The sequence below is a fragment of the Oryzias melastigma genome, linkage group LG5, assembly GCF_002922805.2.
Source record: "Oryzias melastigma strain HK-1 linkage group LG5, ASM292280v2, whole genome shotgun sequence".
Classification (NCBI taxonomy): domain Eukaryota; kingdom Metazoa; phylum Chordata; class Actinopteri; order Beloniformes; family Adrianichthyidae; genus Oryzias; species Oryzias melastigma.
Window position 1 is genome coordinate 31,438,338 of NC_050516.1, and position 25,551 is coordinate 31,463,888.

At 37.5% G+C, this 25,551-nt stretch overlaps 2 protein-coding genes across 2 annotated transcripts in view; both read right to left on the reverse strand.

Annotated features, from left to right (window-relative positions):
• The window catches only part of LOC112144816 (potassium voltage-gated channel subfamily B member 1), a 54,832-nt gene extending 34,402 nt beyond the window's left edge, over nucleotides 1-20,430 (reverse strand). Inside the window, exons 1-2 of the mRNA XM_024269620.2 lie at nucleotides 18,687-20,430; nucleotides 15,767-16,432 (exon numbers count right to left, since the gene is read on the reverse strand). Of these exons, the coding sequence (XP_024125388.1) occupies nucleotides 15,767-16,321 (555 nt within the window). The 5' untranslated portion in view covers nucleotides 16,322-16,432; nucleotides 18,687-20,430. The remainder of the gene's footprint in view (nucleotides 1-15,766; nucleotides 16,433-18,686) is intronic.
• A 1,186-nt stretch (nucleotides 20,431-21,616) lies between these two features.
• LOC112144760 (prostacyclin synthase) overlaps nucleotides 21,617-25,551 on the reverse strand; it is an 11,733-nt gene continuing 7,798 nt past the window's right edge. Inside the window, exons 8-10 of the mRNA XM_024269508.2 lie at nucleotides 23,783-23,964; nucleotides 21,991-22,142; nucleotides 21,617-21,897 (exon numbers count right to left, since the gene is read on the reverse strand). Of these exons, the coding sequence (XP_024125276.1) occupies nucleotides 21,747-21,897; nucleotides 21,991-22,142; nucleotides 23,783-23,964 (485 nt within the window). The 3' untranslated portion in view covers nucleotides 21,617-21,746. The remainder of the gene's footprint in view (nucleotides 21,898-21,990; nucleotides 22,143-23,782; nucleotides 23,965-25,551) is intronic.

Here is a 25,551-nt window from a genome sequence, read left to right on the forward strand (position 1 = left end):
CTGTGCACCAGTTAGCAACCAGAAACAAAAAAAAAGTTTTAGGGGAAAAAAACTTTTTTTTTCAATTACTTTCTGGTGCGCATCAGTTAGTAAGCAAAAAAAAAAATTTTTTTTCATTTTCAGAAAAAATGTTGCCTTAATTTTTAGTTTTGAAAGTGTTTTTCTTTTTCAGTTACTACCTGATGCACATCAGATAAAGAAAAAAATTACTTCAATTTTTAGAATTTTTTTTTTTTTACTTCAATTCTCAGGGAAAAAAAAACTCTATTGATTAATTTTTTCTTTTTTGGGTAGTTAAAGGTTTAAGTCAAGTAGCAAAGGTTCTACTGAACGTGATGTTTTTAACTTCTAAAATGATTAAAACAAAATCGACCCACAAAGTTTTGTGGAGCTGCTCTTCCCTTCCCAGGTTTTAGATCACACAGACTGAGGTCAAAGAAGGTCAAAGGATGCTCCACCTATGCATGGAGGTCATGTGACACCCTCAGATGGTGTTGCTTTCACAGACTTTTGAGAATTTTAGTGCAACTATTATATCAAAATTAAGTCTTTTCCTGCTTTTCACTTTCTGTCTGCTTGATTGTTGCACGACTTCAACTGACCTGATTCCGTTTTGTTGGAGCATTGAAAGGTCAAATCTCCTATGACAGAGTCTATATTGCAATCGTGGCCAAAGAGATTGTGCAGCATGGCTCCATCTCCATCACTTTCAGTCTGACTGTGTTATCACACCAATCAGCTGGGTGAGCAGTCCATCTCACTATATTCACTGGAGCACAAAAGAGCGTCTTCTGAACGTGGAAACACATGCGTGAGTCTGTCCGCCGTGGAGTCCAATGAAAAGGTTCCAGCCCGCCACAAACAATCAAGGAAATGATGACATCGGCGCGTCTATTTAAAGATGTGAGCGTGTTTCATGTGGAGTGAGAGCGGGAAAATAAAGGCGGAGACAAGATGGGGACTTGACAACACTGCAGTTTGATGCATGTATGTGCACGTGTGTGTGTACATTCATATGACAGCTTCTTTATTTAGAGCAGCCTCTCGGGACAGGAGCGCCGTTACCACGCTAAGGTAAAGAAAACCTGCAGGGGCTGCAGGGTGTTATTCCACACAGACTGAACCTCATTCATTTGAACAACACCCTTAATGACAAAACCCACAACATTATTCAGTCCTAAATGTCATTCTAAAGGAAAAATAATGACCCTCCTTCAAAATAAGGACACGTATGCAGATTTTCTGACTTTTTTTTAAACAAAGACCTGATTGGTGACAAGCCAGTCGCCATTAGCCTTCTGTCGGGGAGAGTTATTCTGTTCCGTGAGAGTGGGAGGATGTATCGACGCACACATCGAAGGGAAAGTCTTGTGACAGTTGCCAGTGCTCCTGGAATGCTCTTCCCAATGCAACAGCTTCTGCTTTGAAGCCGTTCCAGGTACGCGGGCAGGTGAGGAGGTCAGCAAACGCAGCAAAGCAACGGCCTCTTTCCAGCCTTCACCGGCGCTGCGTCTGCTGGGAACGCCCACTCAGAGCGGGCTGACCCACAGCGCTTCATTATCGCTGGAAACGCAGAGCGGCGCCTCCGGCGTGATTAAAAAAACACTGAAGGTGAGCTCAAGTTCAGCAGCAGCACAAGATCCAATCAGCTCCAAATGTTCAAATGAAGCATCGCAAAGTCTGATCTAAAGATCACTTTAGACTCCTGCTAGAACAGGAGTGTCAAACTCAATCACACAGGGGCCAAAATCCAAAACACACCTTAGGTCACAGAATAAACATTTATTTAACACTCTAAAACTACATTTGAAAACTTTAAAAATGTCACTTTTTAACATAATTATAAACTAGATATATAGCATTACCTGTGATAATGCTAATGTGAGTACTGTAAGCTGGATTTGGCCGCTGAAGATGCTAAAATTGAAAGCTAAAAACACTGAAGCTGATAACTGAAATAACTGAAGCTAACAGCTACAAACTCTGAAGCCGATAAGTAGCTAAAATATTGGCTAAATGTCAAATTAACCTAAAAAAACAAACAAAAAACTTACATTAACCAAAACAGCTAGCATGTAGCTGAAAAAATAGCTAAACAGCCTAAAAACACTACCAAAAAAGTCTAAATTAGCCAAAAAAAAACCAAACAAACAAAAAAAAACAGTTTGCGTGTAGCTGAAATATTAGTTAAACTCCAAAAGAGCCAAAAAAAACCAAATAAAAAATGTCTAAATTAGCACAAAAAAACAATTGCATGCAGCTGAAATATCAGCTAAACTAAAAAATAGCCCAAAATATCTCAGTAAATGCCAAAATAGTCCAAAAAGCTAGCAGAATGCCAATTTTTAAACGTTAAAACCGTTACTTTTTTGCATAGTTATGAATAATAAAAAATGCAGGAATATTATTCCAGAATAAATCCACTTAAACCTTAAATGACTTTCAATATTTTACTCCCCATAAAAAATTATTTTGTCAAAATAATACGAGTTAGAAATTTTGGCCCCATTCATTTTTTTTCGCCCGCTGTGATGTCATCATTTGACTATCTTCACTATGACATATTTTTACAGTGTGTGAAAATAATGGTGAATTTTTTCAATCAAAACAATCTGGTGAACAACTCCTGATCATAATGTTGTATGTCTGCAACATGTTCTTTAATGGAACTTATCGAAATTCTCATTCATGAACTGTTCAGATTAGGACTTCGATGTCAAGATCAAGAACTGTAACTTCCTCTCATCAGTCATGACGCTGTGACTGATGTCTTCCTGAACAGCGCTGGAAGCTTCTCGTTGCAGTAATTATCTGGTAAAAACACGTTCAGTGCAGCTTTTACTGTAAACAAAGTCATCAAATGACCGTTTATCCACTAGTGTGTCCTTTCCCACATTTATCATTCTCCTCGTGTTCGTCTGCAAGAATTTGATTAGTGGCGCACCATCATTTCATCGGGGATCAAGCAGCTCGTCTCATCTCACCAGACAGATGGAAGATTTCAATTAGGACAACTTCAATTACAAAGTGGTTTCATGCAGAAGCAATGACCTGGAGGAAAAGTGCAATTATGATGTTTTCAAACATCAATAAAATATGTAGCATCACCAGAAAAGAGGCCAAAACGGTAATTTCTGCAGACATGTATTGTTCCGTTTTAGGATGTTGTACAGCAGGAGAGTCAAACTCAATCGCACAGGGGGCCAAAATCCAAAACACGCTTTAGGTCGCGGGCCATAGAGGATAAACACTTATTAAACACTCTAAAACTGCTTTGAAAACTTTAAAAACATAATTTTTAACATAATTAAGAACTAGATGTATAGCAATACCAGCAATAATGCTAGTGGGAATGCTGTAAGCTGAATGTGGCAGCTGAAGATTCTAGTGCTGATAGCTGAAAATGCTAAAATTGACAGCTGAAAACTCTGAAGCTGATAACATTGAAGCTATTAGTTGAAAACGCTGAAGTTGATAGCTGAAAACTCTGAAGCTTATAGCTGAAAATGCTCAAGTTGATAGCTGAAAACACTGAAGCTTATAGCTGAAAATGCTACAGTTGATAGCTGAAAACACTGAAGCTCATAGCTGAAAATGCTCAAGTTGATTGCCAGCTAAAATTTGCTAAATGCCAAATAAGATTAAAAATATAAAATAAAATAGGAAAAAAAAACTTAGGTTAGCCAAAACAGCTAGCATGTTGCTCAAAAAAGAGCTGAACTTAAAAAAATAATAAAAAAAAAAATACTAGCAGAATGCCAGTTTTGAAAACTTTAAACTGTAACGTTTTAACATAATTCTGAATAATAAAAAGGCAGTAATATTATCCCAGAATAAATCAATTTAAACCTTAAATAACTACTAATTAATTAATTACTATCCATAAAAATATATTTTTTCAAATTTATAAGTTAAAAATTAGCACAATATAACATTGGGCCATTAATAACAATACAATGATCTGGAGGGCCAGATAGAATTACCCAGAGGGCCAGATCCGGCCCCCGGGCCTTAACTTTGACACTCATGTTGTTCGATTTCTCTTCAGGAATCTAAAAAGTTTTGTTTCCTCAACAAAACACAAAGGGTGAAGCAAATGTAGCCCAGAGATAAAGAGGGGTTTGAAAGCATCTGAAAGTATCCCTGCCATCAGCAGCATGTCAGTGTTTCATTCAACCGTGCAGATGGAAAATGACCTTGTCAATCTCAGCCGACTTCGTGAGCTGTGAAAGCTTCGGTTCATGAGGAGGCATCCAGCATTTGGAGTGTAACTCTCTGGAAAGTTCTGCGGAGCTTCAAACCACTCCACAGCCTCTTGAGTTATGTTCACTTGCTGAAAAGCTCGGCTGAATAATGAATGAAGCGCTGCAGCAAAGTAGTGTTGGCTCTGCCCCCTCCCTGTTTGACCTCTCACCTTCTAAATGTCACTGTCATGGAAGACCTGCTCGGCTGCCTCCGTATGTATTAGTGTGTGAGGAACACGGAGAATAACAAATACAGGTATTTGTGAAGCTGGTTCCTGAAGCCCAATGCCAGGGTCTTTGAACTTTGTGAAAATCTGTTAACCAAACTTATGCTTAGTTCTGTTTAGTGCAGCACACTAGTTTTGTTTAGCTAGCTTTGGGTAAAGCTAGTTTTGTTGAAGTAGCTAGTGTATGGTTGGAGTGGCTAACGTTTGTCGGAGTGGCCAGCATTAGTTTTAGTGGCTACCGTTTGTTGTTGTGGCTAGCAATCGTTGAAGTGGCTAGCATTTGTTGGACTGGCTAGCATTCGTTGAAGTGGCTAGCATTCGTTGGAGTGGCTAGCATTCATTGGAGTGGCTAGCACTCATTGGAGTGGCTAGCGCTCGTTGAAGTGGCTAGCACTCATTGGAGTGGCTAGCGTTTGTTGGAGTGGCTAGTGCTCGTTGGAGTGGCTAGCATTCATTGGAGTGGCTAGCGTTCGTTGGAGTGGCTAGCGCTCGTTGAAGTGGCTAGCACTCATTGGAGTGGCTAGCGTTTGTTGGAGTGGCTAGCATTCATTGGAGTGGCTTGTGCTCGTTGGAGTGGCTAGCGTTTGTTGAAGAGGCTAACGCTCGTTGGAGTGGCTAGCACTCATTGGAGTGGCTAGCGTTCATTGAAGTGGCTAGCGTTCGTTGAAGTGGCTTGTGCTCGTTGAAGTGGCTTGTGCTCGTTGGAGTGGCTAGCATTCATTGTGTAACTCAGCTTCATCTTGCTGTTGCTGGGATAGGCTCCAGCAACCTAGTGACACTGAACAAGCAAGTTTTGAAAATGGATCTTTAGATGTGGTTTGGTTGGAAAATTGTGCATTTTCTGCTCATGTATCAGTCAGAATGAAGATGATCCAGTAATAGAACTGTTGCTGTAAATGTTAATGGAAGATATTAGGAAAATCTACAATTAAAAAAAGTCATTTAAATGAACTGAGGATTCTCCTCCAGCAAACAGGAACTCTTAATAACACTGTGGAAGGCAGCTTGTACATGTAAGACTGCAGATCAATAAATTATTAAAAACGAACCGTGAAAAAGTTTGACCACACACTCTGACATGCAGACCACAACACGACTGCCTTCATGTTTTAGTAAAGAGTCATTCATTTATCTTTGCCAATTGTTGATTTTAATGCAAAATGTATCCCTTTACAGCTAATTTAGTATTAATGGAGGATGATTCCACACATTCACTCTGACACTGTGATCAGAGGTAGAGCGGTCCACCTCTGATCACAGGTTCGATTCCCACCTTACCAGCCCACATGTTGAAGTGACATACACTGACCCCCCCAGATCTCCTGGTGGTTACAGGTTGGCACCATGTACAGCTGGAGAGAGTTGTTACTAATGGCTCAATGGTATTTTGTGCTTGTTTTCTAACTTGTAAAATTTGGACAAAATATATTTTTACAGATAGTAAAATATTAAAAGTCAGTTGATTTATTAAACAGTCCGCTTTTGTGAAAAACTATTTAAACTTAAAAATATAACAAGACTAAGTTCTACTAATTTATTCAATATTTTTTATTTTTCTTAAATGACCATGGTAGGAGAGGGATAAAATGCTCCCATCGCAGAACATGGAAGTAACCATCCGACGCAAAAATTAGATTAAAAAAAATAACGCAATAAAATGTCTGTAATTAATTAATTAAAATTAATGCATTCAAAAAACTAATGCACTAAAATGTTTGGAATTAATTAATCACAATTATTACAATGAAAAAAATAACGCACTTATATATCTGTAATTATTTAATCACAATTAATGCAATAAGAAAACGCACTAAAATGTATTTAACTGTTAAATCGCAATTAATACGATAAAAGAATAACGCACTAAAATGTCTGTAATTAATCATTCGTAATTTACGCGATAAAGAAATAACGCACTTATTTGTTTGTAATTAATTAATCGCAATTAATGCAATAAAAAACACACGAAAATGTCTGTAAGTGATCAATTGCAGTTAACGTGATAAAAAAATAACGCACTAAAATATCTACAATTAATTAATCGCAATTTACATGGGAAAAAAAATAACACACTAAAATGTCTGTAATTAACTAATCGCAATTATTACATGAAAAAAAAATAACGCACTAAAATATCTGCAATTAATTAATCGCAATTTACATGGGAAAAAAATAACACACTAAAATGTCTGTAATTAACTAATCGCAATATTACATGAAAAAAAATAACGCACTAAAATGTCTGTAATTAATTAATCACGATTTAAAAAAGGATGCACTAAAGGGACTGTATTTAACTAATCGCGATTAAAAAAAATAACACACTAAAATGTCTGTAATTAATTAATCGTGATTTAAAACAAATAACACACTAAAATATCTGCAATCAATTAATCGCAATTTACATGGAAAAAAAATAACGCACTAAAAGGTCTGTAATTAACTTATCGCGATTTAAAAAAATAACGCACTAAGATGTCTGTAATTAATCGCGATTAAAAAAATAACGCACTAATATGTCTGTAATTGATTATCGCGATTAAAAATGACTCACTAAAATGTCTAATTAATTAATCGTGATTAAAAAAGGATGCACTAAAGGGACTGTATTTAACTAATCGCGATTTAAAAAATAACACACTAAAATGTCTGTAATTAATTAATCGCGATTAAAACAAATAACACGTTAAAATATCTGCAATTAATTAATCGCAATATTACATGGAAAAAAATAACGCACTAAAATGTCTGTAATTAACTAATCGCGATTAAACAAAATAACACACTAAGATGTCTGTAATTAATTAATCACGATTAAAAAATTTAGCACTAAAATGGCTAATTAATTAATCGCGATTAAAAGAAGGATGCACTAAAGGGACTGTAATTAACTAATCGTGATTAAAAAAAACACACTAAAATGTCTGTAATTAATTAATCAAGATTAAAAAAAATAACGCACCAAAATGTCTGTAATTAATTAACCACATTTAGCACAATAATTTGACAGCCCTAATTATTGTATACTTTACCATATTTATTATATTAGTACATTATTTAGTTTATTATTTTATTTATTATTTAGTATATGTTATAAAAATATATGTTATTATAAAAATGTGTTTGTTTTCCTTCAAAAGGCTTTTTTTAAATGATTACATACATCTACCGTGAGCTCCATCTATGAACCAACGTAACCCCAAACAGGAAAGATTAAATAATGTATAACCAATCTGTGCATTAGGTCACTCGTGTGACACATAATCACTCACACAGGTAAAAAGGTCCGAAGGGGAAAGACAGGTGCTGGCAGGCAAAATGAGCACGCCGTCCACGCTGGGAACACCTCACCTCCATCAATGCAGAGAGTAATTTATAGCCCTCAGGAGCAGATTCCGGCTCTTTCTAACCATCTTCTCGGTAATAGATGCACCGACTTCCTAAAATACCTGGTTTTGTTGCAGCAGAGGGGTATTTTCACTGCAGTGCATCTCAGACCTGGACGCTTTGCAGACGTGGAACACACAGATGACAGCATGAAGGATTTAATGTCTCTTCTGCTCACAGTTGGAAGGAATTTTCTAACGGATTAACTGCCACTTACAGGCAGTTCTTTTTAATTAAGGAGAAATCTACAATTAACCATAAAAAACGTTCAAACAGACAAAATCGTTTGATGAAAATCCGACTTTGCATTTGTTGTAAACTAAATCCTAATAAAGCAACAATTGATGGGGATGACCTGGACAGAAGTTATGATTATGTCATGTTTTGCTGCACGGTTCATTAAAGTCCTCCTAGGACAATTTCTTTATTTAAAAAAAAAAAACATTCCCAGTTGTATTTTAATTATGATTATGACGTTTTTAACCAAAATCCCTAAATCTAAATGTGTTAAAAAGCAATTTTTCATGTTGATCTGAAGCCTCTGTTTCCAAAATCTCCTCTGAAGGGGCGTGGCTTTTGGTAGCCCTGCCCCACAATTAATCCCTATGCCAAATCTGAAAGCAGGCCCAATGTGTCTGCAACCATGACTACAAAATGAACCACAAATCCCACCATGCAGTGCGTCAGCTGCCAGTGTTGCCAGAATAGACGGTTTCCTGTATAATATATAATTATGACAGAATATATTTTATGGAAAAAAAAAATTTTGGGGATATTTACAAGTTTAATTTTTTAGATAAAAGTAATCAAATTTCAGTTTTTCTTTTGCTTTTAAAGTTTACTTCATTACTAACTTGTACAATTTTAACGAAATATATTTTTCCAGAGAGTAAAATATTGGAAATTATTTAAGGTTTAAGTTGATTTATTCTAGAATAATATTCCTGCCTTTTTATTATTCATAGTTATGTTAAAAAGTTATGAATTTAAAGTTTTAAAAATTATCATTCTGCTAGCTTTCTTGACTATTTTGGCATTTACTAAGATAATTTAGGCTATTTTGCAGTCTAGCTAATATTTCAGGTACTTGTTAGGCTAATTTAGGCTTTAAACCAGTTATCTCACCACATGCCATCTGTTGCACTTTGCATTAAAAACTTTATAAATCAGTACATAAATTTGCAGTTCCCCAATAAAAAGTCGATAAAGTTTTGTGAGCATTTGGGTCCAAATAACAATATATTTAATACTTAATGCTTGTTGTCTCAAATATGCGACAAACCAAATTAGCTATAAATTGATCTAAATTTAATGTTTACTTAAAAGTAAAACTGTTTTTTTCATAGCTGGGAATAAATTCAGGTTAAAGAAAAATTGTCAGATTCTGGAGGTTCTTCTAGGATCTGTTGTTTGCCTTTGAATAAAAAAATAGCATTTTTTTTCTCTTTTAGACTGTATATTAACCCTAAAACCCTGAAACACAAAATCTTGAAACATAATGTAACTTTTCAACCGTAAACACGATAATTTCAGCAGATTTTAAAGGAGAAAAGCGGCTCACGCCGCTTTTCTCCTTTAAAATCTGATGAAATTATCGTGTTGAGTGTTATAAATGACAATAAATCAAAGAACATAAACACTAGAACTGCAGCGTTAAAGGGTTAATGGTTGCTAACGTGATTATTACTTCAAACACTGGGATACCAGAGTCCAACAGGCGGAAGGATGATGGAGAAAAGCCCTCTGCTCCTCCTCATGTTAGCCCACGCTGTGATATATGACACTGTAATCATCCTGGCAGCTTGGAACTCCTGTGCCACAAATTTATGGCTATTCAAAGCACACCAAAGCGCGGTTCAGGAGCCGCTGTAACCCAGCAACAAATCTCGAAAAAACAAGTTATGAAATACAGTCCAGTTATGGTTTGTGGCGCACGCGAAGGCTGAAAAGAAATATAGAGGAAGTGGGAAGGTTGGAAGGTATGCGCTTCGGCGCTGAGGTTAGTAAATAACCCTGAACTGCACTGCAACGTCTCTGATACCCAACTGGCTGCTGGATGAAAGCTCAAAGGACGGCACAGATATCAGCAGACGTCTGGATGCAGAGCAGAACTTAGCAGGTTCTTCCCCCCTAAAGCTGCACAGAGCGATAACTTCTAAAACTTCACAAACAACAAAGCAAAGTACTTCCAGTGGAGTCAATTAGGCACGTCTGATGTGCAGCAAGAAGTACAGTTAAGTGCTCTGTAGTCATGACTGACTGGGACTAGAAGTTTCCATCCAATTAGTTCAAAAAGCCTCTTTGAAAGCACAAGAAACTTGTGTTTGTTTTTGTTATTCCTCTTCTGATCCACAGTTTGGAGGATGACACGGTTTGAGTTTTGAACAACAAAAAGTTGCATAAATGTGATAAAAGGAGACAAGATTATGAATGAATGAATAAATTAAATGGTTTATTTCAAGCAATCAGGAATAATACGTGAAAAAACAAATCACATTGAATTACATCTAGATCACTTGAAAGGGAGTGGGAGGAAGCGAACTTATATAATCCCACCCGACTCGACCATTTTCTCTACATGAATGATCAATATCCGGTTCAGGAATTATTATCAAATATTTATACTCTACAATAATAAATTCAGGTTATAAAGGATCATTAATATCATTGATATCACTAATCAAATTTCAAACATCCACAGACAACTCATTTATATTAATCAGTAACAATAATCTAAATATTCTTATTTAAAAAGATTGTGTTCATCAAAGAATTATTGTAGTAAAACACAAAGTAATAAGTAAGAATCCTCTTCATTTGTTAATGCTAAAAAAATTCAAAATAGTATCATTAAAAAGACAATTTGTGCAGATTGTATTAATCAAAGAATTAATATAATAATACAAAAAGTAATAAGTTAATCATCTTTATTTGTTAATGCCAAAAAAATGTCACAATATTCCCATTAAAAAAAGGCAATTTGTCCAGATTGTTTTTATCAAACTATGAATATAATAATACAAAAAGTAATAAGTTAAAAAGCAGAAAAAGTCAGTAATTAGAGCAGAATCAGTGCTGCATCACAGTTTAAGGCCACGTAATCGTTCTTCATTGTTATGACTGAGAGAGTGAGAAGGTCTCATTTGAAGGGAGATCTGCTCGAGTTCTGCAGCTGCTGCTTTTGTTCTAATTACGATATGACGATACATATTGTCATATCGCATAACTAAACTAAAACAAAGCCCCCAAACTAAAATAACAAAAGCCAGCAGTGTAAGACTGCTGAGGACAAAGAGGGGAAAAGAACAAAACAAATGTAATTTGGTTGCATTTTGGATTCAAGGCACCCAACAATGAGAGAAGACAGTAATATGTAAGCTATGCTAGGAGGCTATTCCTGCGCCGATGCTAACGCAACAAACATTTATCACTCAAGGAAAGTCCATGAAAGTGAACACATGAGATTAAAAATAAGAAGCTGTGGAGCAGGACTATAACGAGTATCCGAACACTCAAAATCTCACGATCTGCTCCCGAAAATTTGAGTAAGAATATTCAGGAAGTCAAAGATCGCTGATTTGTGATCTTTGTAAATATAGTAGAGAATAGTCAAATATCATGTAGTAAAATATTCACAGCTCTGAAATACAAAATAATGTTGGATTTTAATTTATGAACTAAAATAAAGCAGAATGTGAAGAATGTCAAAGGAAGTAAACAAATCTTCAAAATAAAGTGTCTGTGAAGCTTCCTGATTTCAAAGTAAAACTAGCAAAATATATATATATATATATTTAAATTAAAGCTAAAGTTCTGCTTAAAAATAAATGGACAAATAAACTTTAACATCTGAGTTTTAGCTCCAGTGTTTATATTGATTTGATAACTCTTCAACAGATGATGCAATTCCAGCAGAATTTTGTGCAAAAATGTGTTTTTTCTACTCAGAAACTTAAAATTGCTGAAAACTTTAAAGAATTTTTTTTTAAAATTCATTTTAAATACCTTTGATTGTTTAAAATAAATGTGAATGCTGCCGTCTATCAGCCACATTTGATCTCATTTGAGTTATTTAGCTGCATTAAATTAAGAATATTTAGTTATCTGTAACTTAAAGAGTCAGAAAAGTAGGCTAGGACATGAAAAACTAAAAATAGACTTATTATATTTATCGTTATCGTGAGTGTTTTTATACATGTTGTTAACAGTGCAAACTAAACATGCACACATTTGCATTAAAGTATTTATGAATGGTACTGTCACACAACTACTGTTTGAATAGACTTTTTCCAGTGAGCATTGAACACCTCTGAATGTGACCACAACCCCACTGAGACTGAACTACAGAGGCATGCTGGGACATGCTGCATGTGTGAGTAGATTTCATGTCCAATCAACGAGCCCTTTGTACCGCTGGACCACGCTGATTTACCAATGACAAACCTCAAAAACAAATTATCTCTTTCATGAAATGATTACTCGCAGGCTTCTTCCATTCAAAGAGAAATGACAAAGTCAACTGGGCATGAAGACGCACAATAGCACTCCCACAAAGCTGTCCAGGCCGAGGTAAGAGGAAGAGTTGTGTATGTGTTCATTCTGGTCCCAATTTCCCACAGATATTTTGGAAATTAGCTTCTTTGATGCATATCTGCATAACTGACATCATGAGCCGGAATTATCGTGTTAACGGTTGAATAGTTACAGTATGTTAAAGATTTTGTGTTCAAGCGTCACACCTCAGGTGTTAAAGGGTTAAGTCAAATTTTTATTTCTGCTGCCTGTAAGCATGAAAACTAAGCTGAATGTTCCAGCTGTGATGCTGCGACATGATTGAATACCTCAGAATCAGAATTAAGAACTTTCAGTAACCCAAGGTCAAAAATAGAGCAGCTTCTTTAAATAGACGAGCTCCATGAATTATGCAGGAACTCCTGTTCAAAGAGGTGTTGAATAATGGTCTGACCATTCCAGCCTGTGTCCCCGTGACGTTTGATACTGTAGATCTCATCAGTGGAGGTTTTTATTAATCAGGGAGTTAGAAGGTGCACAGATGAAAAGGGATTTCCCTTTCTTCAGGAAAAATCTACCTAAACATTTAAGACTTTTGACATTTCTTAAGTCTTTGAATATCTTTAAAATTATGTATAAGTCAGGGGGGTCAAACTCAATCGCACATCACATTGCGCCTGAACAGGATAAACATTTCTTGAACACTCTAAAACTACATTTTTAAACATTTAAAACCGTAACTCTCTAACATAATTATGAACCAGATATATAGCATTACCTGCAATAATACTGGTGTGAATGCTGTAAGCTGAATTTGGTCACTGAAGATGCTAGTGTTGAAATCGCTGAAGTTGATATCCAGCTAAAAATAGGTAAATGGTAAATTAGCCTAAAAAACTAAAAATAAAAATAAAAACTTTGGTTAGCCTAAACAGCTAGCATGTAGCTGAAAAAAGGTAAACTTTAAAATAGCCTAACAAACTGAAAATGCCTAAAGTAGCAAAAACAGCTAGCATGTAAACGTTAGCCTACTCCAAAACAGCCTAAAAACTAAAAAAAAGACTAAAGTAGCCAAAACAGCTAGTATGTAAATATTAGCTAAACTCTAAAATATCCTAAATAATCTCAGTAAATGCCAAAATAGTCCACAAAACTAGCAAAATGCCAATTTTTAAACTTTAAAAACTGTAACTTTTTAACATAATTATGAATAACAAAAAATAGGAATATTATTCCAGAATAAATCAACCTAAAACTTAAATAATTTTCAATATTTTACCCTACATAAAAATAAATTTTGTCAAAATTATACATGTTAGAAATAAGCGCAAAATAACATCAGGCCATTAATGACAATGAAATAAAATGTCCTGGAGGGCCGGATCCGGCCCCCGGGCCTCGACTTTGACACACATGTGGTATAAGTGGTCAAGCTGTATTTTAAGCAGTTTAATTAAAAGTGCTGTTAACATGTCACCAGTATTGATCCCACAGATGAACGTTCTCAGGTTTGGTCCTGAGAGCTCCACGTCTCCTAATGATCTCCATGACTGAGTTCTAGCAGAGGTCCAAATGAAGCCGACTGAGAACGGTGGGTGTTAGACGAAGGGCTAAAAATACAGATTTTATGCAGGAAGGTTGCTCACTATGCTGACAACTCGGTAATTGATCATCACATCCTCTTTGTTGTCTCAGAAAAAGCAAACATCCATCAATCACCTGAGATATCTGACAACACTGGCCTTTATCTGACGGAGACTAATCCAGAGAAACAATGACGCTCGTCATGTTTCTGAAATACAAGCTGCAATAATTAAAGCTTTTCACTGACTTTCTGGGGAAACACAAAGCAGCACAGATCCTCTTTAAGATGCTGAAGATCTCTTTGATTTTTTTCCCATGATAGTGGATAAAAACGATTCATTTCAACGATTCGATTCATATCATGATTTGTGTTACTGTGAAGCCAAAGTTTTCCGGATTCCTTCTATTTCTACAAGATAATAAATTAAATTAAAAAACAAACAAGTAAACAAGAATGAAAGTCAAATCCATCACATTTTAGTTTGATAAAGTTGTTTTTCTACACATCAGAATAATCCAAATGATTAGAACCTTCTACCACGCCGTACGCTCACGTCTTTGCTAAATTCAAAGAGTTTCCACATGTTGGACTCTGTTGACGGTTGATCTGTTTCTGCTGCATCACGTTTGTTGTTCGCTGTGATTGACGTGTTTACATTGGTGTCAAATAAATCTACCATGTCTCAATCCAGATGGGATTTTACAATATTCATCATTGATTTATCTCAATTTGAAACTATTTTTAGTGGTAGTGGTTGATTTAATTTAATTTAATTTAATTTCAGTCTGTTTTATTTTATTTTATTTCCCTTCATTTTAGTCCATTTGGTTTTATTTATTTGAGTCGAATTGATTTGATACAGTTTGGTTTGATTTTATTCAAGTCTACTTGATTTTATTTGAATCAGTTTGATTTGATTTGATTTAAGAACGTTCGAATCGATTTGAATCTGTTTGATTTTATTTGATTTATGTATATTTGAGTCAGTTTGATTTGAGTCCGTTGCAATTGAATTAAGATAATTTGATTTGATTCCGTTTGCCTCGACTCCATTTGATTTGTTTTGATCTGAGTCCCTTTGATTTGATCTTATTTTATTTTATTTGAGTCCGTTTGAGTCGATTGGATTAGAGTCTGTTTGATTTGATTTGAGTTTTGAATTTGACTTTATTTTATTCTGCTTGCGTCAAATTTAATTTGAGGCTCTTTGATTTTTGAGTCAGTTTGATTTGATTCAGTTTGATTTGATTTTAGTCTTTTTGATTTGAGTCTGTTTGATTTTATTTTAGTCCGTTTGATTTGATTCGATTTGAATCTGTTTGATTCTTTTTCATTTAGTTTGAGTTAATTTGATTTAAATATGTTTGATTTGATTTAAATCCCTTTGAGTAGATTTGAGTTGATTCAATTCAATACATTTTAATTTGATCCTTCCTTATCCAATCCATTCTGATCCGATCCGATCAACAACCTGCCTTAGACCGATCAATCCGGTTGGATAGTTTGATTCATCGGATAATTGAATAATCGTCACACCGTTAATTAAAAACTGTGATTGGCGAACTCAGAACCACTTTTCCTCAGATGAATGTGGGATGCATTAAAGACCAATTGGACCTCAGAACACGTCTAATGCTTTTATGATATGGGTTAAAAGGGGTCAGACCAGCATATTAGCCCCGCCCCCAATGTAAACCTCACAGGTTCTGGATCCAGAGAAGAAGTCCTCCAAACTCAACCAGCTGTTCCTCTCTCACATCATCCCAGAACCTTCTGCTGAAGGTTTCTCCAGTAAAACAGACAGATTTTACCTTGGCAGCGAATGAGGAGCTGGGCTTCTCCAGAAGGTCCCACAGCTTCTTCCTCTTCTCCGAGCAGCACGTGGGGGCAAACTCCTCCCCCTCGCGCTCACGCATGTTCTCGGCCTCCCTCTTCAGCTCCTCGTTCATCTGCTCCTTCTTCTGGTGGTACCGGGCCTGGCAGCAGGACTCCAGGTAGATCTCATCGATGCCCCAGAAGTCCAGCTCCTGGCTGAAGGAGAGCGCGCACATCTCCTCCATCATGTGCAGCTTCCCTGTGCGGTAGAAGTTCAGGATGGAGGTGAAGGCGCCCGGGTGTCTGTCGAAGAAGTACTCGTTCCCGTCCAGGCTGTAGTCGTCGCATATCTCCATGATGGAGTCGTGCGTGTTGCAGTCCCGCAGCTTGCCCAGCCTGGTGCGCGGCAGCCGGTCCAGCGTCCTCCACAGGACCTCGTGGAGGAGCCCCCCCACGTTGAGCCTCACTCTGCGGGACTGGGTCTTGCTCCGGATGATGTCGATGGTCTCCGGCGGCAGCGTGGAGGCCGACCGAGGAGCCGTTTTGATCATCTTCACTCAAGTCAGTCGGACTCTGGAGAAAGACTGAACCCGGTCCGGGATCTCAGTGGGACATGGTCCGGGGGAGCGGCGGCATCAGAGCCCCCCCGTCGCTTCTTGTGTCTAAAAAAATAGGGTCAGGAGTCAATTAAAAATGTTTAACTAATTAATCAAAACTTTGGACAAAAATTAATCGTGATTAATCGCGATAATTGTTCTTTTTCACAGTATTTGCTGACCATTTATTATCTGTGAATAATCACAATATGAAATCACACACAATTAGACCGTTTATTTTTATTAGTGCTGTCAATAGATTAAAAAATGTATTAGATTAATCACACTTTTGTGTTGCGATTAATCACGATTAGTCAGTGTTTAACCAGCTACATTTTATATGGCTTTTTTTCTAAAGTTTTATTTTCAAAACAAGAACAAACAAACAAATAAAAAGAAACAATGCAAATCATCCCACAAACAATCTTTTCAACAAAAACAGTCCAGAGAGAAATTATTCCTTCATTTTCATCGTCTGAAATGTTTAAATTTATCAAGTGACCATCGCATAACGGGGATAATACCTGAGAAAGTGTTTTAACTAGAGCTGGGAATGGATTAAAAAAAATTTAACGAATTAATCGCAAACCTAAAAAAATTAATCGCGATTAATCGCTATAGTTTCTTTTTTTGTCTCAGTATTTGCCGACCATTTATTATCTGTGAATAATCACAATATGAAATCCCACACGAAATTTTACATTTAGAACATTTATTTTTAATTTGTGCTGTCAAGTGATTACAAAAAAAATCAGATTAATTGCTCTTCTGTGTTGGGATTAATCACAATTAATCAAAATGTTTTACCAGGTAACATTTTTTTGTAGAATATGGCACCGGACCACGGATCAGATAGTTCACTTTTTGTGAAAAAGTGATCTAAGCCACAAAATAAAGTACTAAAAATCGATTGAGTATTTATTTCTTTTGTAAACGACCATGACATAAGCAGGATAATACCGATAAAATGTTTTAACGCACGCCATGGAAGCCTGAACCGCAGAATTAAAGCGAAAGATTAAAATGCATTAATACACATTAACGCGTGAATTGTTTTTGATTAATTCTTTGTGACGTGTAATTAATTTGCATTATTAAATATTCATGCGCTAATTTTTTTTCATAATCGCGTGCGTACTTATTAAGTGACGATCGTATAACAGGAATAATACCTAACCAAGTGTTTTAACTTGGGCTGGGAATCGATTAAAATAAATTAACAAATTAATCGCAAACCTGGAAAAAGTAATCGCGATTAATCGCTATAATTTTTTTTCATAATCGCATGCGTTAATTTGTTAACTTTCACAGCTCTAGTTTATACTTATCAAGTCACCATCGTATAACGGGGTTAATACCTAACAAAGTGTTTTAACTAGGTCTGGGATTCGATTAAAAAAAAAACTAATTAATCGTAAACTGGAAAAAATGTATCTTTTTTTTTGTCACGGTATTTCCCGACCACTTGTTATCTGCGAATAATCACAATATGAAATCCCACATAAATTTTACATTTAGAACATTTATTTTTAGTTACTGCTGTCAATCGATTAAAAGAAACATTCTGATTAATCGCACGTTTGCGTTAATGCTCACAGCCCAAGTTTTACTTACGCCATGGAAGCCTGAACCGCCTATAGGCAAAGCGAAAGACTGTTTCTTCACGATGTGTAATTAATATGCATTAATAAATATAAACTTTTTGATCAATTTCCTGCGTTAATGCGTTAACTTCCACAGTCCTACTAGAAAACAAACAAACATGAACTTATTCAGGGTCCGGGGCCGTCCCGGTGTCCTACAGCAGCAATGTCAGGTGGTTTATCCACTCATCAGAGAAGCAAATAGATATTTTAATCAGCTTTCAGAGGCACAGCCGCTTTTCTTGCTGACACGGGTCCCGGTGGGGGCCAATAACAGCCCGGTCCGGGGGCCCTGTCCCGGTGCTGAAACGCGCCATCCGTCAATCCGGCGCGCGGTCGCTGTCCGCGGTGCTGAACGCTGTCAGATCCGGATCCGTTCGGTCTGAAAGTTGCGGCGCTCGCGCGGCTGTTATGTGAACGCGCGGATGAGCTGTTCTCCAGAGGGGTATTAAGCGGGACTAATGCTGACACCGATTATCAACTTTGATTACCGGGGCTCACTATTCTGTCCCGGAGCGCTCTGAGGGGATAACTCTCTCTGATAGTTCTCACGAGCTAATTGGTGTTTTACATGCTGGAAAAATGATAATAAATGCAACTTATTGCAGCAAAACATGCGTTAGGTTTGGTCCTGTCACGTATGGCTTAAATACAAACAAAAGTATAAATATACATACATGAATTCGTTATATCCCGGTTTATCTCCTGGAGCGGCATCTTTTCCTGGGTGAGTGCGCTGCAACTTGTTAAACCTGGAAAAGACTCCGATCCTGCGCGGGCAGCTGATGGACGCATCGTAAATTACGCACCGACATGGTAAAAACCCCGCCGCGTCCCGTGCTCCACTCCCGGTGCGCGTCAACAAGTCGAGGATCCGCGGGAACCTTTTAGTGTCTCGCCTTCTCCCGCGTGCAGTGAGAGTGGCCGGCGCCCGCGACTGTGAACGTGGATCCTGTCGGAGCTGATTTCATTCAGGCTCCTTCCTCCAGCGGCGCATCCTGCGTGAGGTTAACCCCCTCAGAGCCGGGACAAATTGGACTCACACTGATGTGGATTCGAGCCATCACGTGTTCACTGGAGACAACTGCAGCCTTAAGGAAGTGAGGGAAGGATTTTCCACCTTTTCTCGTATTAAAATACATTTTCTGACTCAAGGAGAGTGAACTACTCCATGTAAATGTAGCAGACCCGCATGGTTCTTTGATTTGGAGGTGTGTGGAGACAAGATACCCGGTTCAAAGGGGAGTAAAAAGAGTCTGCCCGTTTGTTGGAGCCAGGAGCCAGTCAAAAAGAGAAAATACCCAAGGAGTCTGTAAGACCAGTTCCTAGAAAGTTCAATATAAAATACACAATAATGAATTAAAAAAAATAGTGCATTTGATTAAAAGAACGTGTGTGACGACTAAAAACAATCAATCCTGGGTAGCCAAAAACAAGTTGAAAAAGCAACAGAGGGGTTTTTAGAAGGAAGAGGGGTGGATCACAACCAATCCACTTGGCGTTCCAATGTTGCTTCTCCCCGCCACGCTCAACCTGGGCCTGGCAATGGCTACAGTTGTCTCACTCCTCCAGGGCCAGACGCTGGCTTCTTCCTCTATGCTCCACCAGGGCGTGGTGCTGGCTTTATCACCAAGCTCCTTCAGGGCCCGGCGCTGGCCTCTTTTGCCGCGCACCCACAGGGCCCGGCACTGGCTTCTCTCACCTCCCTCTTCCAGGGCCTGACACTGGCTTCTCTCACCTCCCTCTTCCAGGGCCTGACACTGGCTTCTCTCACCTCCCTCTTCCAGGGCCCGGCACTGGCTTCTCTCACCTCCTCCAGGGCCTGGCACTGGCTTTTCTCAACTCCCTCTTCCAGGGCCTGGCACTGGCTTCTCTTGCTTTACTCCACCAGGGCCCAGCACTGGCTTCTCTCCCCGCCCTCCTCCAGGGCCCAGTGCTGGCTTCTTTGCCACGCTCCTTCAGCGCCCAGTGTTGGCTCCTCTTGCCTCACTCCTCCAGGGTCCGGTGCTGGCTTCTTCGCTACACTCCTCCAGGATCCGGCGCTGGCTACACCCGCCTTGTTCCTCCAGTGCCTGGCGCTGGCTTCTCTCCCCGCCCTCCTTCAGGGCCTGGCACTGGCGTCTCCCACTGTGCTCCCCCAAGGTCCGGCGTTAGCTTCTCCCGCTGTGCTCCCAAAAGGCCCGCAAGACTCCTATGGGGCCCGGCGCTGGCTTCTCCCGCTGCGGTACACCAGGACCCTCTTCTTCGCTCGCCTTTCCTCTCTCGTATGTATATTTCTCTCTTCCTTATAATTCTCCCATTGGGCACGCCCCCACTGCACACCTGTGTGTGATCAGGCACTAATGAGGTGGCCTGTTCAAGGCCCCTCAAGAATTTCCAACTCTTTGACAGAAGAACAAATAACAATTTAAAAGAACTACAGTCCACTCTGTTACAAAAACCTTCTTCTTCTTCTGGAGGCACTTGTCCTGAGCAGATTTAAAAAGAAAGCAGAAGTCAAAACTATGATAGGCACTCTCCTTCAAGACACCAATTACTGAGAAAAGTTTCCACTTCAATTCCCTCTGCAAACAGCAGGGATGTGCCAGCCCAGCAGATGAAAGTACACTGCAGATGACTGCTTTGTTTACTGTACAGGCGTGTCCTGATGAGACTCTGTGCTTTCAGTCCAGAATTCTCAATTCACGACAGCTGCCCCAACAAAAACATCCATCTTCTGTTTCATGTGGGCTGCATTCCAAACATGTGAGGGGAACCGTAGATGGGAACTTAGAGTTTTTACAACCAGCAACATGTGACTCCTTGGTGACTTGGACCTCAGGTCTGGAACTTGTGAACGATTTCCATTTGCATCACATCTTAGAGATCCAGTCATGTTTCGGTTTGAGATAAAATCGTTCTCAGTGGTTTTTAGATTATGATTTTGCCATTTTTAGCCAAATATATATTTTTTAAGCTGGGGTTTTCTAGGACAGAGTGTCACCAGATTAGCAAGAGTTCATCAGAAATTCACCTACACCTCCTTCCCATCATCCATCTGTTCACATGCTCTCCCACTAGCTTACAGCCCCTCACACCCACAACCTAACATTACCAGTGTAACAAAAATGTCGAGCATTGTCGCATTTTTCTATCCGTACAGTTTAGATCCAGATTCCAGCTCAGACGAGGAAAACAAAGACGTTCATGGATCTATTTGTCTGTAAGTGAATGCATCAGGATGGAGCGGACCGTGAAGCTTAATTCAACAGATTTTCTTTTGTTAGCTCTAATGCACAATGATTTGGATTAAAAAAAATAATTGCAAGCTTTATATTCTTGATATTTTTGTCTTCCACTGTGAGAAAATACTACACAAACGAGTTAAAAACACAATTTTCATTGGAGTGGGTCTTTAAAACATTAATTTTTGCATTATCTTTGTGGCAGATTAGACAGAATCTGCATATTAATGCACAGTAATTGTTTTTTTCAGTAATGATAATTTTGAAAAATGAACGTTTATCACTTTTTGAGCTTTAAAATTCAATATGAACATTTAAAAAAAAGGATAGTTTTTCCCCCAAAAGGAAATAAAGTTAAGAAAAAAAACACAACAATGTAAATATTCTTTTTTCATGTTTTATTATAAATAGAGACAGTACTTTTATTGTATAAATATATAGTAAAAAACAAAAATATTAAATCTATTTACACATATTTTGTCAGAAATGTGTTGAAAGGGAGTCACTGTTTCCCTAGTGAGTGTTTTTCTGTCTGTATCGCACAGGCAAGTCTCCTTCAGGCTGTAGCATTCCAAATCCATAGCGGCTGGCATTTATCTCTGGTAGCTGAGCATTTGGGTCACACAGTTCCAAACTGTAGTTAGTCAGCAACATGTAGACGAACCTGGAGTGGGAGCAAAGACGAAACAACCACATGAGGACATTTAAATGGGGATGTGAAGTATGAATATTTCATCGTCAGTTCTAGGACACTCACTGTCTGATGGTGCTGATGGCAAAGGACTTCCCCACACAGCCGTTGGTGCCCGCTCCCCACGGCATGGTGTAATACTTCAGCTTCTTGCCTCCTTTGTAAAAGTCCTTCTTGACTGATCCGTCCTTGTTCAGGAAGCGGTCATATTTGAATTTCTAGAGAGAAAACATAACTTTGTTTAGTCTTGTTTGTTTAGATCAGGGGAGTCAAACTGTCAATCCAGAACACACGTTAGGTCGCGGGCCGAACAGGATAAACATTTATTGAACACTCTAGAACTAAACTTTTAAACTTTAAAATCATAACCTTTTAACATAATTATGAACTAGATATCTAGCATAACTTGTGATAATGCTAGTGTGAATGCTGTAAGCTGAATTTGGCTGTTGAAGATGCTAGTGCTGAGGATGCTGAAATTGACAGATAAAAAACGGTGAAGCTGATAGCAGCTAAAATATTAGCTAAATGCAAAATTAGCCTAAAAAACTAGGTTAAAAATCTAGGTTAGCCAAAACAGCTAGCATGTTGCAGAAAAATTAGCTAAACTTCAAAATTGCCAAAAATAAATAAATAAATTCACCAAAACAGCTAGCGTGTAAATATTAGCCTAACTCCAAAATACCCTAAAAACTTTTTCTAAAAAGCCCAAATTAGCCAAAACAGCTAGAATTAGCTAAATTATTGGCAAAACTACAAAAAAACTACAAAAAAGCCTAAATAAGCCAAAACAGATAGCATGTAAATGTTAGCTAAACTCCAAGTGGCCTAAAAAACTAAAAAAAAAAAAAGCCAAAATTAGTCAGAACAGCTAGCATGTCGCCGAAATATCAGCTTAACTTCAAAATGGCCTAAATAAACCTAAAAGAACGAAATTAGCCAAAACAGCTAACGTGTAAATATTAGCCAAACTCTAAAATGGCCTAAAAACAAACAGAAAAAAGCCAAAATTAGCCAGAATAGCTGGCATATAGTTGAAATATTAGCTAAAATCCAAAACGGCCTAAAAAAACTGAAAAAAAAAACTAAATTAGCCAAAAAAGCTAACGTGTAAATATTAGCCTAATAAAAATAGCCTAAAAACTTTTTTAAAAAAGCCCAAATTAGCCAAAACAGCTAGCATGTAGCTGAAATATTAGCTAAACTCCAAAATAGCATAAAAAAATCTTCATAAATGCCAAAATAGTCCAAAAAGCTAGCAGAATGCCAACTTTTAAAACTATAAAACCGTAACTTTTTAACATAATTACAAATAATAAAAAGCAGGAATATTATTCCAGAATAAATCAACTTAAACCTTAAATAACTTTCAATATTTTTCTCTCCGTAAAAATATATTTTGTCAGAATTATACAAGTTAGAAATGAGCAGGAGATAACTTCGGGCCATTAATAACAAAAAAATAAAATGATCTGGAGGGCCGGATCCGGCCCCCGGGCCTTGACTTTGACATGTGGTTTAGATGATTCAGAAAAGGCTTTTTCTTCCTCTTTCTTCCTCCGTTCCTCACTGTAGTCTTCCATAAACGTTCACACGGATATCAGTTCCCTCTCCCTCCCACGCTTATCCCTCCGTGACCCACAGATCTGGACTTGACCTCCCACCTGGTCATCCAAGGTTTGCTTCATGCAGGTGCTGATTCCTCCTTACATAAACAGCTACTGATTCTAATTACACTTAAGTCTGTCTCGAACAAGCCCCTAAGACAATTACTCCTGTTCCTGTTGGCAGCACAGGAGAGTTTGGAGAGGCTGCAAACGGGGGCAGAAGCTTCCTCACCCAAGATAGAAAGACAAACCTGTGGCTCGTGGTAAATCTCAGGGTCCATTTGAGGGCTGATGAAGGGGAACAAACATAATCTGTCCCCTTTTCTTAGCAGATACTCTTGGCCGTCCGCCATGCAGAGGATCTTGTCCTGCACCACTTCTCTGGTGATGAAGGGGGCAGCAGTGAGTCTCATGGTCTCTTCCAAAGCGCTGTCTGAGAAACCAGAGGCAGAAAGGATTTGTTATTCAATGGGACCTCGATTGTTATACAATCATCTAGCAATTGTCTGCTTCATAAAAAGTTTGCTATTAAAATATGATTTGATTAGTTGTGTGAATGCTTTACAGCAATTTCAGGAATCTTAATGTCAAAACGTTAAGCTCAATCAAAACATTACTGCTCGTATTTTTGGTATTCATAAAATTTATGGTTTTTGACCAAAATAAGCCCCTTAGAAAATGGATGAGAAATTACTCAATTCCTTCAAAAACCTCGTGCACTTTGACATTTGTGAACTTCTGCAAACGTTAAGCTGGAGACAGTTAAACTTTAAAATGTTCAGCTACTACTGGGTTTTTTAGGGTAATGTGAAATTTGGCTTTTATTTTAGCAACATGCTAGCTGGTTTTGGCTCATTTATACATGTTTCCAGTTGTTTTTTTTTTGTTGCAAATTTGAAGTTTATCTAAAATTTTAGCATTATGCTAGCTGGTTTTGGCTCATTTATACATGTTTCCAGTTGTTTTTGGCTAATTTAAAGTTTAGCTAACATTTTAGCATTATGCTAGCTGGTTTTGGTTGATTTAGACATGTTTACATTTGTTTTTGGCTAATTTAAAGTTTAGCTAACATTTTAGCATTATGCTAGCTGGTTTTGGCTCATTTATACATGTTTCCAGTTGTTTTTGGCTAATTAGAAGTTTAGCCAACATTTTAGCAATATGCTAGCTATTTTGGCTAATTTTGACACGTTTCCAGTTTTTTGGCTAGTTTGGAGTTTAGCTAACATTTTAGGATTATGTTAGCTGGTTTTGGCTAATTTAGACATGTTTCCATTTTTTTTTGGCTAATTTGTGTTTTAGCTAACACTTTAGCATAATGCTAGCTGTTTTTGGCTTATTTCAACAGTTTTCCATATTTTTTTGGCTAATTTTGACATGTTTTCAGTTTTTTGGCTAATTTGGAGCCAAGTTAAGACTTTGGCATAATGCTTTTTTTTTTTTTTTTTTTTGGCTAATTTGGGCATGTTCAAGTTTTTTAGGCAAATTTGGAGTTTAGCTAACATTTCAGCAAAATGCTAGCTTTTTTGTCTAATTTAGATATTTTTCCAGTTGTTTAGCTAACATTAAAACATTATTCTAGTTGTTTTTTGCTAATTTAAACACGTTTCCAGTTTTTGGGGGCAAATTGGGAGTTTAGCTAACATTTTAGCATTATGCTAACCGTTATGGCTTATTCAGACACGTTTCCAGTTATTTGCTAATTTGGCATTAAATAATATTCTAGCAAGCTTTCAGCTTCAGCATTTTCAGCTAACTGCTCTAGCATCTTGTAGTAACTACATTCAGCTTACAGCATTCATAGTTTTATACATCTAGTTATCTTAGCTCTGTGAGTAGTGGGCAAAGAATGCAGTCAATTTAAGATCAGATAAAATTAAACCAAGAAAACAGATTATATATTTGCATAGTATTGTTTGTCAGTTTAAAAAAATGACATTTATTAAAATAAATGCAACTCAAAATGACACATTGTATAGTTCAAGGACATGCAAACTGTAAAATTTGGATTGAAAGTGAA